Here is a 19267-nt window from a genome sequence, read left to right as displayed (position 1 = left end):
TGGTAAATGAGGTAAATATATCCAACTACTGTACTAAACTATACTGAATTCCCATGTGAGGTTTTTTGTCACAGTACACTCCAGTTAATTCACTTTTGGATTATTTGTGAAAATTATAAAGTTCTGCGTGGAAAATCTAATTTATGGTATAATTCAAATTCACGCACACACAAAAAAATAAAAATAAAAATAAAAATTAGACCATTTGGAACTGAATGCTTGAATCCAATATACTAAACCACTGCTAGAGAAAGCATACCTTAATTGAACAGCTTTGGCTTAATTTCAGAGTAGCATACTAGTATACTGTTCTCATTATTTCTACCATATAAAGATATGGCTGAGATAGTAAGGGTGGGATGCCATTTTGAGAACAAGCCTTGTGACAGCTTCATCATGTGACAATTAGCCACGGTTTTATTTTAAGCATCATCAGTGGGTGGTTTTTTGTTTAATGGTTTGTTCACCTCTGAATAAATTGTAAGGTCTGTTTCAGAGGTGATTTTGTTTTTTTGTTGCTGTCCTACTGTGCTGTAGGTTGTTTAGGGAAGATTATCTCCAGTTTCCTTTTGTGTCTGGGCTTCAACCTAATGGAATATAAAAATAGTATATTTAAAATGCATTCCTGAATAATTATGTTTAGCTGAACATGTACTAAACTAAACAATTGAATAAAACATTCATGTATATACAACATATACAACAAGCATTTTATAAAATCATAGCATGTTCATTTTTTTTAGATTATTCTCACCCGGTCTGGAGTATCATATATATGGCCGTCACTGTTAAGTTTCTGCATTTCCTGAGCCTGAAATTTTTAAACAAAACATATAGTATAGTATAGTATAGTATAGTATAGTATAGTATAGTATAATGTATAGTATAGTATAATGTTCTATCAAGGAGTAATAGTGTGTGCATATACTTTAAAAACAAAAGCTAAAGCTAAAAACTTTTACTTCTATTTAGGAGAACTCTTAGTGGTAAGATAAAATGTTTTGTGAATACGGGCCCTGCTGAATTAATCAACAATGACTTTTTACTAAAGTCAATTTTACTTTGTTTTTATAATTCGAAATGCTACATTGTGCTACTTTATTGTTTTTTGTTTGTTTGTTTGTTTTTTAACAACTATTACAGTATATTAATTATTTTCACTGTGAACCTGCATGACTCTTTTCACATTAGTGACATAAACATTGATAATCTTTGCTGATGACAAAAAGTAAATTTTAATAATCAATCCAGATAATTGTTTTAGTTGCTGAAGGATTTATTCAGGTTTGGGCATATTCTGTTTTTTCAAGTGTTTTCTTGAGTAATTTCTTCTGTTTATAACCGAAATGTTTAAATGCTTTCTGCTATGCAAAGTCAAATATTGCCGTTAAATAATATAGTTATGTCTCTTGTTTGGGTGATATTTGGTGATAATTTTGCTATACAATGTTGACAAAGATAAAAGGCAGATACGTGTTTTAAACATTTTGGGTGCCACTGATTTGTGTGTTGTAATTTTTCAGTATTACATGACATAGAATTACATAAATATTGGAAATTGGAAAAGTTGCTGCTTAAGTTTTTTATAATAGCAATTAGCATATACTCCAGAATGTTTTGAAGAGTGATCAGATGAATTGCATAGTCCTTCTTTGCCATGAAAATTAACTTAATCCCAAAAAACCTTTCCACTGCATTTCATTGCTGTCATTAAAGGACCTGCTGAGATCATTTCAGTAATCATCTTGTTAACTCAGGTGAGAATGTTGACGAGCACAAGGCTGGAGATCATTATGTCAGGCTGATTGGGTTAGAATGGCAGACTTGACATGTTAAAAGGAGGGTGATGCTTGAAATCATTGTTCTTCCATTGTTAACCATTGGTGACCTGCAAAGAAACGCGTGCAGCCATCATTGCGTTGCATAAAAATGGCTTCACAGGCAAGGATATTGTGGCTACTAAGATTGCACCTAAATCAACAATTTATAGGTTCATCAAGAACTTCAAGGAAAGAGGTTCAATTCTTGTAAAGAAGGCTTCAGGGCATCCAAGAAAGTCCAGCAAGCGCCAGGATCGTCTCCTAAGTGCCACCAGTGCAGAGCTTGCTCAGGAATGGCAGCAGGCAGGTGTGAGCGCATCTGCACACAACAGTGAGGCGAAGACTTTTGGAAGATGGCCTGGTGTCAAGAAGGGCAGCAAAGAAGCCACTTCTCTCCAAATAAAACATCAGGGACAGATTGATCTTCTGCAGAAAGTATAGTGAATGGACTGCTGAGGACTGGGGCAAAGTCATATTCTCCGATGAAGCCCCTTTCCGCCCTTGTTTGGGGCATCTGGAAAAAGGCTTGTCCGGAGAAGAAAAGGTGAGCGCTACCATCAGTCCTGTGTCATGCCAACAGTAAAGCATCCTGACACCATTCATGTGTGGGGTTGCTTCTCATCCAAAGGAGTGGGCTCACTCACAATTCTGCCCAAAAACACAGACATGAATAAAGAATGGTACCAAAACACCCTCCAACAGCAACTTCTTCCAACAACCCAGTTTGGTGAAGAACAATGCATTTTCCAGAACGATGGAGCACCGTGCCATAAGGCAAAAGTGATAACTAAGTGGCTCGGGGACCAGAATGTTGAAATTTTGGGTCCATGGCCTGTAAACTCCCCAGATCTTAATCCCATTGAGAATTTGTGGTCAATCCTCAAGAGGCGGGTGGACAAACAAAAACCCACTAATTCTGACAAACTCCAAGAAGTTATTATGAAAGAATGGGTTGCTGTCAGTCAGGATTTGGCCCAGAAGTTGATTGAGAGCATGCCCAGTCGAATTGCAGAGGTCCTGAAAAAGAAGGGCCAACACTGCAAATACTGACTCTATGCATAAATGTCATGTAATTGTCGATAAAAGCCTTTGAAACGTATGAAGTGCTTGTAATTATATTTCAGTACATCACAGAAACAACTGAAACAAAGATCTAAAAGCAGTTTAGCAGCAAACTTTTTGAAAACTAATATTTTTGTAATTCTCAAAACTTTTGGCCACGACTGTATATTTTTTAAGTCTGATATGAATAAATAGAACTGTACCACATGACATCAGTGATGTCTTTGAGCTTAACGATGAAAAGTAATCTGAAGCTTACCTCAATTTGAGCATAGACTGTATTACCTTCTACTACCTCGTCCTGGGCACCTATAAGGTTTAGAATTTACAGCAATATATTAACATCAAGAGTTCAAATAATAAAGAATACTCATGGTATTTTATTAAATTAAATGTAGCATGCATTTTAGTAAGAACAGAAGATGTGTATATTGGCTGTTAATTCTAAACTGCTCTAAATTCAGTTTCATTGTGTTGTGGAACTTATGCATCCGAAGGTTGAAACAACAGGTACTGTATCTTGTAAACCATTTCAGTTATAAATGAATATAACAATAACGATTACATTATTCTTTAGTAATCCATTGCATTTGTTTGCTTCTGCTACTTATTCTGGATTTTCTTGAATGATTGTTTGCTATTCCTTGTTTTTTTGGCACCAGCAAAGAACAAATATGCTTCTGTCCTCTTTAGTTATGTGCAAAACATTGACATTTAAACCTGAACAGGTTGTGTTGTGTTGAGGTGAATATGGAATCTAAAAATTAAGCTCTAAACTGGAACAACTAGAAAAACTAGAATGTACTGTAGTTAAAGATAAATAGTTGTTAGTTGCTGAATGAGTAATGAATAGTTGCTGTATGTCCTATTTGTCTTGTTCTAAAAGCAAATAAAAAAAGAGTTGTTTTTAAAGATCTTTACTAGTTGGTTACTAGAAGTTTAACTGATCTGATCAGAGGATATTCAGTAGAGACAAAAACTATTAAAACGAACTATTAAAGTTTTGTTATATAGTTTTTTTTTGTGGTGTTTGTTTGGTTTGAATGAATTAATGATATTGATTTGGATTGGTGATTTTGTTTAGTTGCAATTGTTTTGTGAATTAAAAAACATCTGCACAGTGTCAGTAGTAAATGCTGCTCGATCTCTGCAAGCGCTGTGAGGTTGAGTCACTTATAACGTGCACCTGAAAAAGCAAAACATCAAACATCTTCCCAAACTTAATGAGAAGCATTTATAAATCTTTTGTCCAACAAAAGAGAACATTTAATAACATGATTTTACTCCACAACATCAGTCGGGTGTTTGAATGAGGCAGAAAATATATTATATACTGTAATAAAGGCTATGTTGTTTAGCAATTGATTATAAATTTACTTTATTATAATGAAAATGCCCAAGATGGCTTAAAGAACACAGATAAACCATATATTGTCACAGTCGTGTATTTATTGTCTTCACGTTTAATCAGTTCAAGCATTTCTATGGCTGTGTTTGAAATGGCACACTAGCTTACTGCTTACTGCCCAGTAGTGCATACTGCCTACAATTTTTTTAAGAATAGTGTGTGAAACAGTATACAATATGCAACAACATGTTTGTATGTATGCTAGTGTTGTCACATGACAAACACTGAACACTAATTCAGCACAGCTGTCGAGGCTGTTACTTTACAAATAAATAACCATTATTTTAATTATTTTAATGCTAACCATTATTTTTACAAAGGCTTGTTAATAAGGGTTCATACTAGTAAACAATGCTATATTGCCCAATTGAACTCATTTCATAATTAATTAACTTTACATATTGAACTGAAATCAATCAATACTGAGCTGTCTTTAACTGATCAATGATATTATTTTATTTTTGGCAGTTACACTAAGTGGAAAAGTGATATATTCGAGTTACACTAAGTGTAAAAAATTATAAATTCTTTTTACACTAAATTTTTTTTATTTATTTATCCCCCAAAAAACATACTATTCCACATTCTGTCCAGTGTCCTTCAAACTAAAGTTCCAATTAAATGCTATGAAAACATACAGTGCTTAACAATTTATTAGACCACCTGCCATAATAAAGAGAGAACACATTTTAGGAATTTTAGGAATCTGTCAAAAAAATTGTTTAAATCAAAAAATGTAATTGTCATTTATTGGGCAAATAAACTTATAAACTTACAAATTAAAAGTATTTATTCACATAACAAAAATGGCCTTCAAAACAGCTTGCATTCTTGCTGGCATTATTTAAGTACTTTTTGACTAATTGAGTATCGAAAAAAAAACTATAAAGCTCTCTGCCTTTCTTTCATAGATAACAGCAATAATTATATAATAGAATTAGAAACGACCTACTACTGTTACTAAAGAGCTTACGCATATTGGAGGACTAACCCATACAGAAAACTAAAAAATTATTTTTGGTATTCACCAGTACTGTTAGTTTAGAGCAGCAGTGGCACAAACCATAATTTGTTAAAAAAAACCTTACATAAATTTGTTATGCATTGTATGGAGTGAATATAAATTAAATCTCTGCATTAAAAAATTAAAATGATAAAGATGATTAATATGAATAAAATCACAAACTGAGTGGTAACCAATAGGTAAGAGTAATGGTCTGCAGGAACACACGTTCAATTTGACCACAGTGTCATTTCTTTATCCTGTACAAGGCGGTTATGAAGCGTCTGATATTTATATTCAGACAATTACACACTGTTATCCCCTTATTGCAAATACACTCTCAACAGTATCGTAAAAAATTGTCATTTGTGATTGGACCAGTGTTGTGTTGTGTTATAGTGTCATGAGAATGCAGCAACGAGACAGTGATTCCTTTTGGAGGCTAGCTCCATTTATCATTTGAAAACAAGAAAACTATAACAATCAAACTTGAACAAAAAACACCACCGCCTCCTTTCGTTTTCATTTAAAAATAATAATAGCCGCAGGAATGTAGTTCAGGGAAATGTAGGCCTATATGAAACTAAATATTATATCAAACAGTATTGCCTCTTTTTATTTTCATTTTAACATATTAATAGATTAATTGAATAAAGACCAAAGATTACCTGTTAGATTTACCCAAAACGGATTATATTTTATTTAAGGACAAGAACTCCAAGGCACTCGAATTGTAGTGAAAAGTTAAAAAGCCTTTATTACATCACTGGCTTTATACGTTAAAACTCTTTTGGTGAGATGTACATCTACGCGTTGCGGCTACATGCCTTCATCAGGGTGTGCGTAACCAACATCATCAGGGTTAATTTAACAGCAGCTAATTATTCAAATTAGAAACACCTGGTCGCTCTATGTAAAGCAGCTTGAAGAAAGAAACACATTTCAAAGAGCATGTCTCACACAATAAAATAGAATAAAAAAATAAATAAAACAAATTTAAACACATTACAAAAATGGTACAAAATCTAGTTCTCCATTTAAGCCTGGTAATGTAGTTGCTTTCAATGTATAAATCCAGAAAGACTCTCTCTGTAACAGCCTATTAGCCCTATCTCCTCCCCTTATAGATTTTGGAATATGTTCAATGCCTATAATTTTTAATGTACTTGGACTACCATGATTCATATCTCTATAATGTAGGACCATGGGGTATAACGGATTGCAGACTCTAATCGCATTTTTATGCTCTGATAATCTGGTCTTTAATTTTCTTTAAGTTTCTTTCTTTCATACGTCAGCGGCGTCACTGCAGCATCGTGAACGCGCTCACAACAGACCCGGACCCAGCGATTTGTACAAATACAGACATGTTTGCGAATAAAAATGTTCTGTTCTGCATTAATATATCATAAATTGCTCATACAAAATGGAATCAGTGCATAAGTAGAGCAGGTGTCATGCGTGCATTAATTGACATCTAGTAGTTGGAGTCGATCTTGTTCAGTTCATTTGGATTTTCGCAGTTTACAGCATTTCACGCATTTCACATGTTTGTTTGTTTTTTGCGCTGAGGACGCACACGCATCAGTCAAAGCACCTGACAGGGCAAGCCATTATGCTAATGCAGGGGTGGCGAACGTCGGACCTAGAGAACCGCAGCCCTGCAGAGTTTTGCTTCAACCCTAATCAAACACACCTGAGCAAGCTAATCAAGTCTGAAGGTTTACTAGAAATCTACAGGCAGGTGAGTTTTATTTAGGGTTGTAGCTGAACTCTGCAGGGCTGCGGCTCTCCAGGACCGGAGTTCGCCACCCCTGCGCTAATGCATTAGCTTAAAGCTTAAAATAAAGAATTCTCATGTTTTGGGCAGCTTGGATCACATAACTCTCCTGCAGCATCTTGTTATGTTTCCTCCACTATTTTATATATATGCATTTTGTCCATAGAAATGCTAATACAGTGCTTTAATTAATTTGACGCGACTGGCTGAAGTTGGAAGTGCACTGTGGGCAGACCCGACTAATCGATAATGAGAATTGTTGTCGATGATTTTCATAATCGATAATAATTGATTTTATCGATTAGTTGTTGCAGCCCTACAAAAATTATAATTGTCGATTATTCCATTGAAATTGTAATTGCAATTATTAATTACAATTATGACAATTTACATTGATTGATGTTTATACCATTGTTTGATGCAACTGCATGCCGTATTTTTATATGAAAATAAAGCTGAAAACACTCTAACTGAAAAACCTTTAGTGCTTTTCAATACTATTAAGCCTCAAATGTCAAATATACATCGAAATGGTTTCTTCTTTAAATATATATAAAAAATATGAATGGTATTATAATGTTATACTAAAACTAAAACAATGGAAAAACCCTTAAGATAACATGTAGAAAGGAAAAAAAAAAACATATCTTAAGCGTGCAGAATATAATAAGTGGACTTTGAAAGATTAATTGCCACTTTGAACGATTACGTAATTGTGGCATCCATAATTGTAATCGCAATTCGAAATTCGATTAATTGTGCAGCCCTAGTATGTAATAACATATTGAGAGTAAGTGATCATATTCATTAATATTATTAAATGAATTCCACATTATTGGGACATTGAAGCCCTTCTTATGGTGTGTTCACACTAAACGAAGCGAATATGTCTTGTTATTGCAGCCAGGCATTGGTGGGTGGAGTTACTGTACTCTGCCAACAAATTGGACTTTTTGTACTTTGAGTAAATAGACACTCCGTTTTTATTTAGAGCAGCTTTACAGCAGAATTGAATTCTGTTTGCATAATTTAAATATTATTTTTATTTAAATATTATTATTAATTATTTAATATCTTTGAAATAATAGTGCTGACTAGGGCTATCACGAATTTTGTACTTAAATATTATCAATATTCAAATTATATTCAAATTTAAAAGGCATAATTTCAGTTAGGGGGAAAAAAGCTTTTGGCTTCTTTCCTGAGGCCACAAGAGAGCGCATCGAGCAAAATATTACAAATGCACGTATATGCATTCGGCTTGTGTGAACAGTTTGGTTTCAGTTTTGACGTAAACAACAAAATCTCCGCATTAATGTTCTCTTTTTCCGCAATATTTTGAATGCGTTACTTAGCAGCACTGCATCTAGTGGGTTCAACTAGATAACCTAAGAAAAACATTAAAATGCAACAACACTTACATCATCATCGCATCTTGTTTGCCTCTGATAAGGCAGCCTGACGCACACCTAAAATTAAATTTTTATTTTAAATTAAACGAAAATCGAAATTAATAAAAAAAAAAATTAAATAAAAAAAAAAATGGACAGCCCTGTTAAGTGATATAGAGGAAAAAGGTGGCGCCATTTGCCTTGATTGGAAATGTGGCATAGAGATTAAGGTACAATTTATGTCCTACTAATGATATTGTTTAAGATACTGTACAGAACATTAGTTTGTAGTTTACACTAACATGTATATTAGTACATATAAAAGTGTTACATTTATAATTACTATCCCCCGCCTCCAGTTCACTCACGCATCTGAAGATGAAACATCACGTGTAGCGCATTGCATTGTGAGAAACAGTATCCCATGCAATGTCTTCAGATGCATATATCAGATTTCAGCAAATTTAGCAAGTAATCCGGGAATTACATGCATACTGCACTATAGTAGGAGTTGTACGGTATGCCATTCCAAACACAACTTCTGTACTGATTTCAGTGAACTTGAGTTATATTTAGCAGATTCTGGCAAGTATAGTAGGTGGTTCTGGTATTCATTTAGTACAGAAAATTTGCATACTATTAGGGCTGCACAATTAATTGAATGCGATTTATCATGCACATCTTGTCAGTAAGCCGGTTCTGTAATCAGTAGTAAATCTCCATCATGTGCTTTCAGATGGAGCAGCATTTACTACACAGAGCCATAGTTCACTGTAAAGTTATGCAAAAAATTGCGGATGATATAATTGTACGATTATGAAATCGAAGAAATCGTTTGTGATAATGACAGTTGTTTGCTTAGCTTCTCAGTGAACTACAGCTCTGTGTAGTAAATGCTACTCCATCTGAAAGCACATGAAAATACCACATTTAATAACATGTTTTTACTCCAAACTCACTTATTAACGTCAGCCGAATGTTTGAAATAAATCTTTCAATAAATAAAGTGTTTCAAACTGTGGAAAATGTGTAAAGCTTGTAAACAATGCCATGTAACAATATTTACCTTCAAATAACCATTCAGCATAAGCTCATCAATCAGCTAGAAAAAAACAACCAGAAATAGGAGAATTTTGCTAAATTTATCTGCTATATTGCATATTCATAGTTTTACTAAACTTGTTCAGTTACATAAGAAAGAATGCAAGGAGCTAATGGTAAAATTCAACACCTCCTTTATAATTGCATGTTACTAATGAAGAAAAACAGACTGGATGTGTGCATGCATATAACAGCATTTATAGGATGCATTGAGGGGGAGCCCAAACTACACTCAAGTGATGGCCAAGTGATGCTGAAATAATTATGGTCTGCGACATAGGCACAGATTATGTAAAATTAACAATTCTTTGCGACTGTATAGTTTTCTAGTTGGAAAAGACATTTAGTTCCCGATTTAAATGAACCTTAGTTCCCAGGACATCTACAAGTTGGATTAAAATGCTGATAAAGACAAGAGAAGATGAGACATAAACACATGACAGTATGAGTAAAAACAAACAACAAAAAAACACATTTATTCCGTGGCACCTAAAAAAATTATTTGGCGCCAAAGTTTGTTTGAAGGAGCTTATGGCTCCTTATTTGATTTTTTTGTTTGGAGCCTTGGTATGGCACTGGGAACACAGCATATCTTTTTATTCAGTCACAGCAACAGCTGGATGTCTTTGTCCATATTAGGGACCCCCCCCCCATGCATTCTTTTTTTTAATTTACGTACCTCCTGATAAAAAATTACTGAAAAAAAAGAAATTACTGTCAAAGAATTTTATCATAATATCATATGATGTACAGTTATAGGCTAAATGAGTGTTTACTGTTAAAGGTTTTTTTTTTTGTAGTATAGTATTTTGTTGTGTTATAGGATTTGTGTTGTTATTATCTTGTCATTAACTTTCAATCTACTTATTATATTGTTATTTTATTGTTAATTTGTTTTAAAAAAAATATTAATGTGTTTTAAATAGCAAATTGCAATTTTAACCAGAAAAATCACTATTAGAATTAAGACTGTGTATTAATACTGACTAAAAGAGAAGAAATGGCATAAATCATTTTCATTATCCTTTTTAATTAGTCTACAAAACAGTAAAGTACTTAATTGATCAAACTGATGAACAGCGATCAGTCCCCTTTCAAGGGAACTTCGAACTGCGTCCTCTAGGGGTCGCTATGGGGAACACCTCGTCGTGACCCGTGTCTGAAGCATACATTGAAAAAAAACCAACGAGTTGGCCGGCGACAGCCTCTGACGTCACTACCGGCGCTACTATAAACAGGCACCGGGAGCACACGTCATTCTCTTCTTCGTCTTCAAAACTGACTGTTTTGTTTGAAGCGTGCATCTGAAAGAACCGGTAAGAGTGCTCTTTCTCTGTCTATCATGGCGACTACTAGCAAGCGTTTAGACAATGTGTGAATCCCTGTCGGCGTTATTTGACACCCGATGACACACACGATCTTTGCGTTATTTGTTTGGGTAAAGAGCACGCATGCGATGTCTTTGAGGAGGCAATCTACGTGCATTGTGAGTGTTTTTTCAAGGAAAAAGCTCCGCTCTCGTTCGTCTCTCTTTCCGAGAAAAAAAGGCAGCCATCTGCTTCCCGCAGTTCAGGACCCAAATCCTATATGGTGAGGGCTTCGAGCGGTTGCTTCGTGCCCTTTCTTGAGTTGGTAAAAGCCCTGTTCATCTTGGGCGCCACTCCACCTATGTATCCTTGGATACCTATCTAAACAGGGTGTTGCTACTGGAGATCTGTTGAGACAGCTCCTTCAGCAAGCTTTTGCGAGAGCAAGCGGTAGCCCCTGTGTGACAGGCAAGACTTAGTATAAAATGCTAGGTTCTTTGCAGTATCCCTTTAAAGGAATCTTTCCTGATTCCAAGCCTTCAGCTCTACCCCGGGCCGAGGCCCTAACAATTAAGTTGGGTATGTAGCTTAGGCCTTTGGCCATAAGGGGTACTGTCACAGACAGCTGTTTAAACATCCCAGGGGCAACTCCCATGGAAGTGGTAGAGTTGATACTTAGTGTTCGCCATGATTCTGGCCTGCAATCCCCTCAGCATGGCGGCGTGGGTATACTGTTCCCCATAGCGACCCCTAGAGGACGCAGTTCGAAGTTCCCTTGAAAGGGAACGTCTCAGGTTACGAATGTAACCATGGTTCCCTGAGTAGGGAATGAGACACTGCGTCCTCTAGCTCCCTGCCATGCTTCGGACGCCAGCTTCAGACGAAGAAGTGAATGACGTGTTCTCCCGGTGCCTGTTTATAGTCGCGCCGGTAGTGACGTCAGAGGCTGTCGCCGGCCAACTCGTTGGTGTTTTTTCAATGTATGCTTCAGACACGGGTCACGACGAGGTGTTCCCCATAGTGACCCCCAGAGGAGGCAGTGTCTTGTTCCCTACTCAGGGAACCATGGTTACATTCATAACCTGAGACGTTTTTCATAGAGAATGTATGCGAGGCAACATGGACATACCTTTTTTACGTCTGCAGTACAGAAAGACTGAAAGACATATTATTATCAAAATGATCACTGCCACTGCCACCGAAGCAACTACTGGCCACAGGAGAGATGAACCAGTCTGGTCATTCTTTGAGTCGTTCTCTGGAAAATTAGATGTTTATCATTAAGAATTACAGTTGACAGCTCATGTTTTCTGAGTTCACTAGACTAGATTTGGTAAACCAAAATTAGATACTTTTGTGTGTGTGTGTGTGTGTGTGTGTGTGTGTGTTTGGTCAGCTACTTTTATTATCGTCACAGAGCTGTGTGATGTTTATTCTCTCTTTTTTCCAGCTGACAGGGTTGCTGTGGTTACAGATGATGAATCCCTCATAGCAGTCCAGGATGAGAGTGTTGATCTGTGATGTCACTTTCTCTGGAGAGCAGCTGTTGTTCTGATAGCTAGAGTCAATCATGAGCTCATGAGCTCTGCATGTGAAGTTCACAGTACAGAAGTTACCGCTGAGCCATTTTGAGTTCACAGTCAGCACAGGAGCCTCCACAGCATCTGAAACACACATTTGAAAAAAAATGGGGAAAAAAAAAGAAACTCGGGTATCTCAAAGTTACATTAGTTGATCAACTGTAAAACAAGCAACATTGAGTTTAAAATGGGTTACTAATACATCCTGAAACAGTTGTAAGATGACATTTTAAAGGGATAGTTCACCCAAAAATGAAAATTATGTCATTAATGACTCACCCTCATGGCGTTCCAAACCTGTAAGACCTCCGTTCATCTTCGGAACACAGTTTAAGATATTTTAGATTTAGTCCGAGAGCTTTCTGTCCCTCCATTGAAAATGTATGTACGGTATACTGTCCAGGTCCAGAAAGGTAATAAAAACATCATCAAAGTAGTCCATGTGACATCAGAGGGTCGGTTAGAATTTTTTGAAGCATCGAAAATACATTTTGGTCCAAAAATATCAAAAACTACGACTTTATTCAGCATTGACTTCTCTCCCGGGTCTGTTATAAGCGCGTTCACAGCACTGCAGTTTAGTGATATCCGGTTCGCGAACGAATCACTCGATGTAACCGGATCTTCTTGAACCAGTTCCCCAAATCGAACTGAATCATTTGAAATGGTTCGCGTCAACAATAAGCATTAATCCACAAATGACTTAAGCTGTTAACTTTTTTAACATGGCTGACACTCCCTCGGAGTTCAAATAAACCAATATCCCGGAGTAATTCATTTACTCAAACAGTACACTGACTGAACTGCTGTGAAGAGAGAACTGAAGATGAACACCGAGCCGAGCCAGATAACGAACGAAACATTGACTCGTTCTCGAGTCAAGAACCGTTTCTGTCGGACGCGTCCGGTTCGAGAAGTGAGGAGCTGATGATACTGCGCATGCGTGATTCAGACTGACACACAGCGCGTCTGAACCGAGCTGGTTCTTTTGGTGATTGATTCTGAACTGATTCTGTGCTAATGTTATGAGCGCGGGTAAACCGAAGGCTTGAATCAAGGGCAATCATCGCCAATGAAGTCATTACGTCGAGTGCAAAAGAACTGGTGAACCGTTTTCGGCAACCGGTTTATTGAATCGAACTGTCCGAAAGAACTGGTTCGTGGAAAAGAGCAGAACTTCCCATCACTACTGGTGATCCGAAAACCGATGCAACCGGTTCTTGACTCGAGAACGAGTCAATGTTTCATTCGTTATCTGGCTCGGCTCGGTGTTCATCTTCAGTTCTCTCTTCACAGCAGTTCAGTCAGTGTACTGTTTGAGTAAATGAATTACTCCGGGATATTGGTTTATTTGAACTCAGAGGGAGTGTCATCGGTGTTTATATGTTTGTCTGTCTGTCTTTCTTTCTTTCTTTTGCTTATAGTTGACGCGAATCGTTTCAAACGATTCAGTTCGATTTGGGGAACTGGTTCAAGAAGATCCGGTTACATCGAGTGATTCGTTCGCGAACCGGATATCACTAAAACTGCAGTGTTGTGAACGCGCTTATAACAGACCCGGGAGAGAAGACAAGGCTGAATAAAGTCGTAGTTTTTGATATTTTTGGACCAAAATGTATTTTCGATGCTTCAAAAAATTCTAACGGACCCTCTGATGTCACATGGACTACTTTGATGATGTTTTTATTACCTTTCTGGACGTGGACAGTATACCGTACATACATTCTTAATGGAGGAACAGAAAGCTCTCGGACTAAATCTAAAATATCTTAAACTGTGTTCCGAAGATGAACGGAGGTCTCACAGGTTTGGAACGGCATGAGGGTGAGTCATTAATGACATAATTTTCATTTTTGGGTGAACTATCCCTTTAATAGCTGTTTACAGAATGTGCATCATAACTGCATATGCATGTCTGACAGTCCACTCAAACTTTATAGCAGATAGTACTGGGCGGTTTGACCACAAATCTGTATCAAGTTTTTTTATAATTTTTTTTTTTTTTTCTGGTGGTTTAACGGTTATTCGCGTTTTGTTCCCTTACTGTGCCTTTATATGATTGAGAATGCATGAAACAGTTGCAGAACCACTGTGTTTAATCACAACCCAAACAAACATGCTTCATGTTTTATGATAAGTTTTTTTAGGTTTTTTTGTTCATTTTAATATTTTGAGCAGTTTTTGAATGTTATTTAATTTTTTTTGTGTTATTATGCTACATAAAACATATCTGTACGAAACAGAAATGGGCTGAATGAGAATGCAAATTCACTCTCTGACAGCAGGAGGGGCTTATGGAACAGCGGCAATATAGTGTTTCAGAAAGAGCTTTACTGCCAATATGTTTACACACACAAGGAATTTGTCTTCTTAGCGACAGGAGCTTCCAGTGCAGAAGTACAGACATAGTGCAAACATACATAGGAATTGCCCAGTAGAGATGAAATATAACACTATTATAAGAAAAACAGAAAATTAAATAATGAAGTGTATTACTGATTAATGTTTTATTGTTTGGTTAAAGGTTTGCTTGGTTTTTGAATGCTTGATTAGTTTTTATTTTATGGATTAATGTTGAAAAGGAAATACAATTTAAAGCTTTCTAAAGGGAGTGAGTTACCCTCATAGATGCATTCATATAAACCCCCAATTCAGTATTAAGGATTTTCTTCCAATATTTCACGCATCGTGAACAGTGATCTTGCTTTGCCTGCTACAGTATTTTCTCCTCTTTGTGTTCGTCTTCAGCATTCAGCTTCTGTTAACGGCTGTTAACAGTTGATTTGCCCAGTTAAAGAATTAGTTGTGTTATTAATAATTCTCTAACCATTTGTGAGTTGTGTTTGTGTTTAGGGATTTTTTCAGTTGGTTTATTTTTCCAGTCAAAGAATTAAATTCGCCTTCAGCATTCACCTTCTGGTGTAAAATTTAAATCTGCACTAGTGGCAGATAAACTGAATAAAATCAAATTCATATTTAACATTTTTTTTTTTTTATAAAAAAAACATTTAATTTAACTACCTGACCTGTACTAAAACATTGCACAAAATAAAGACCAAGCATAAATGAGCCATATGTCCGGAACATATCAAGCAAAATCAGACTCACCTATAACAGATACTCTGTATTTAACAATATTGTTCTCTGATTCTCCAATTGTTTTTGCTGTGTAGAGTCCACTGTCTGTCTTCTGCATGTTCTTCAGTGTCAGAGAGAAGGTTTTATCATTGAAATCCACTCTGTCCTTGTAGGAAGAGTGAAGATTTACTCTTTTAGTTTCACTTGTATATCTAACTATACTCTTTGATTTTTCATTACTCCAGGATAAAAGATCAAACGCTGATAGTTCTTGTGTCTGTATATCCAGCTGAACAGAATCTCCCGTCTGAACAAACACAGAGATCTCAGCACTGAACCCTGAAGAGAGAGAAAGATGCTTATTCACTAGACCCGTTGTACACTTCTTTTCTGAAATGGGAATGATCAAATATATTAATGTTTGAGATTTTGATATTAATATTAATGCAGATATTGTATTTATGAAAAATAAATAAAATACCCCTGCATTACACTTAAATAATTAAATAAATAAAAAATCTGCTGATTTGTGAAAAAAGGCCTATAATATTTTGTTTAAAAAATTAGAAAGTTTTTAATTGATATTTTTTTTAAACTATACTCTCGAAGTATGAAGAATTTTTAAAATGATATATACAGTATGTATCAGCTTTAATGCACTTATCAAAATAACATGTCAAAAGTTTAGGTTTTAATGATAAAGTATTCAAAATGTATCGTTTAACACGCAGTCTGCAAAAGGAGTGAAAATACAAATTTTCAATTTCAAAGAACTTTAATTAAACACAAGTTTCTTAATATGTACAAAATCTGTTATTTTCACTGTTTGGATGTAGTAAAAAAAAAAAAAACTCAGATGCAGCAAAAAAAATAAATGGGTCTTGTTTACATTTTATAATGCAAACTAAACTACAAACAAAATGTTAAAGTAATGTCTGTTTTATGTTTATCAGTAAGATTTAGTAAGACTGGGATACTTTTGATCCCAAAAATGACGATTATACTGATCCCAGCAGAAGGGTGGATTTCACAAACAAAAATGTAATGAAACTTTAGGTCTGGTCCGAAAATACAACATTTGTAACATTCAATATCCACACATAATATATGGACATCGTTAAAATAGTCCATGTGATATCAGTGGTTCAACCATAATTGTATGAACCTACGAGAATACTTTTTGTGTGTTTGTAAAATAATATATTTTTTCATCATTGTTGGCGTCCACCGCCATTCACGAGAGAAACACGATACAAGCGTGTGCATTCCTCTGCTTGTAAACAAGGTGCAGGTGCGTGTTCTATGTCCGCAGCACCACACGCATGCATCATGCTACTCTCATGAATGGCGGTGGATGCTGATGTATATCTGGATCACTGTGATCTAATCCAATTTTGATTTGAAAAAACTGCAGAAAAGTAAGATGGATGACCTGGTCCTGGATAGCAAAACATGGCATTTCCAAATCCAGATCATTCTGATCCAGATTAAACTTTTTGAACAACCTGCCCCTAAGGTCTGTTTTAGATCAGATCAGATATCATTTTATTGGAAACTTCAATCCACTGTGGTAAGGAGTTGTGTAAATAACTGTTGTAATAAAATGGTTCTACTGATCACAAAGAATTATTGGGTCATTCCGTGTCAACTCAACCAGAGGTTCCTGGCTCAAATTTTTTATTTTGCTGTTTTTTTTTTCTTTAGAAAGGCAGACATATAAATATTTAATGTCACAGATGTATATTTACTGTGTAATCCACTATTTTGTAAAGGGGGGTCAAAATGTCAATTTTCACCTGAGATTTGGAGCCAGTTTACAGGTGTAAAAATGACTTTAGAAAGCTGGCAGCATAATTATTTTATTTTTACAGAGATTGATAGGTCTGTTAGTAAAATCTGTTCACTTAAACCATTTTGTTTCAATATATGCTAATGGTGACAGTTCAAAAACATCAAAAAGCACTTAGTGTGTTTGTGCCTCAAGTTTGCATGCCTGAAACTCAAAAGGCATTAAAGATATCTTAATACCCTTTTAGATTCTGGTTCTAATCAAGCGTTCCTTTTGGTATCTTCATTTTAATGGCCCTTGATGGTTTAATCCCAGAGATATGGAGATCTTCATGCTGCTCCATGAGTAAACAACAATTTTACACATTTTCAATACTCAGAAATAAAATTTGAGGCATTTGGCATTTTACTGATACATTTTTCTATTAAAGAGGAATATCTAAGGAACAAATAATGTTGAATCTAGAAATGAATCTCATGATTTTCTATCAACACAGTTGCGTAGAAGTAGAACATACCTGAGTATAGGAGTTCCATAAATATTCTTTTTTCAGAGTTTGCATGCCTATAGTATTCAAGAGATTGTAATATCCTTCTAGATTCTAATTCTTAATAAACTTTCCTTTTAAAATCTTAATTTTCAAGGCCCCATATAATTCATTTTTATAGATATGGGTATTTCAAAGATATGGAGACCTTAATGCGGCTCCATGAGTAAACTGGTAAATTGTTCACATTTTCAGTGGACAAAAACCAAAGTGGGTCACTTTGCATAGAGCTGATAGTTTTTTCTTTTAAATTTTAAATTTTTTAAATGCCATTTTTTTCTATTTTGATTGTCTTCCTATAGTAAAAAATATTAACAAAATCAAAAATTTGAGCCAGGGAAGTTTCTCAAAATTTGGTTGATTAGTCACAGAATGACCCTGTTGTCTTTAGTTGAGTTAATAGAGTGTAACTGATATGATGAGATACATCACAGTAACCAGCCATGCTGTAAATACATGCTTTAATGTGATAATGAAGTCTGTGATCAGAACTGCCAAAAAGATTGATTAAGACCATCACACACTTACACAAAACTCACCACACCTATGATTTATAATTCTTTTTTTTTTATTCTGCTTGCAACAGAGGTCAAAATAAAAACTTGAGATCAAATCCTGTCACATTAGAAACTAGACTAGAACAGACTGTATAGTTGTAAAGTAGTATACTATACAGAATATTCCAGTAAATGCTCAGTGATATCTGAACCATGCTTTTGGCGGTCACTGTCACAATAACCATTAATAATCATTCAGTTGTATAATAAACACATTTTTATTTACCTGTTTTGAAGGTCAGAGGAAAAAGAAGTAATAAGAGTAGGTAATTTAATGACATTCTCCTTAATTAAAAAGATTAAAAACTTAAAAAGAAACAGAACTCAAAATGCCAGCGGCCGCTGTGACTTCCTTATAGAAACGGAAGTTCAGTGTCACACTGATGGGGAAAAAAACAAGTTCCTGCTAAACCTCAGAGGTTCTGAGTTTTAATCAGAAATAATACAAAAGACCAATAAACATAAAAAGACAAAATAATGGAAAATCAAGTGTAGAAACACATTTCAACAAACATCTCTCCATCTCATTAATGTATGGGTGTTTGCATGTACCATGACTATTACTCAAAAGATCTGTAACAATTTTTACACAACTTATAAAGAAAGACAGTTTTGCAAACAACAATTTCACACTTCATCTTTGCACCACATCCTCTCTTCATCACGTCTACTCTGCTGGAATAAAGCACTTCTGAATTCGGCTAAATATACTTTCTGACGCTTTTTACACTCTGCACATTTTGACACTGACTTCAAGAACCACAAGTTACAAAAGGCAACAGAGGAAACTCTGCTATATTGCTTGGAAACAGTGAGATGTCACAAGAATCAGTTTTATCTTAGC

At 35.4% G+C, this 19267-nt stretch overlaps 1 protein-coding gene across 2 annotated transcripts; it reads right to left on the bottom strand.

Moving 5' to 3' along the window:
* Window positions 1–390: 390 nt before the first annotated feature.
* LOC109058069 lies at window positions 391–18942 on the bottom strand. 2 transcript variants are annotated; one of them, XM_042711579.1, is made up of 7 exons: window positions 18650–18942; window positions 15561–15869; window positions 12273–12536; window positions 12002–12130; window positions 3142–3191; window positions 755–811; window positions 391–587 (listed from the first exon to the last, which is right to left on the bottom strand). In XM_042711579.1, the coding sequence occupies exons 1-7, from the start codon at window positions 18702–18704 to the stop codon at window positions 543–545; spliced, it is 909 nt and encodes a 302-aa protein (XP_042567513.1). In that variant the 5' UTR covers window positions 18705–18942; the 3' UTR covers window positions 391–542. The 2 variants fall into 2 exon arrangements, with proteins under 2 accessions (XP_042567513.1, XP_042567521.1); XM_042711587.1 differs by lacking the exon at window positions 3142–3191 and having other exon boundaries at window positions 18650–18939.
* Between the last annotated feature and the right edge of the window lie 325 nt (window positions 18943–19267).

This window comes from Cyprinus carpio, chromosome A2, assembly GCF_018340385.1.
Source record: "Cyprinus carpio isolate SPL01 chromosome A2, ASM1834038v1, whole genome shotgun sequence".
NCBI lineage: Eukaryota > Metazoa > Chordata > Actinopteri > Cypriniformes > Cyprinidae > Cyprinus > Cyprinus carpio.
Note: the sequence above shows the minus strand (reverse complement) of the source record. Positions and strands in the feature narration are given on the sequence as shown.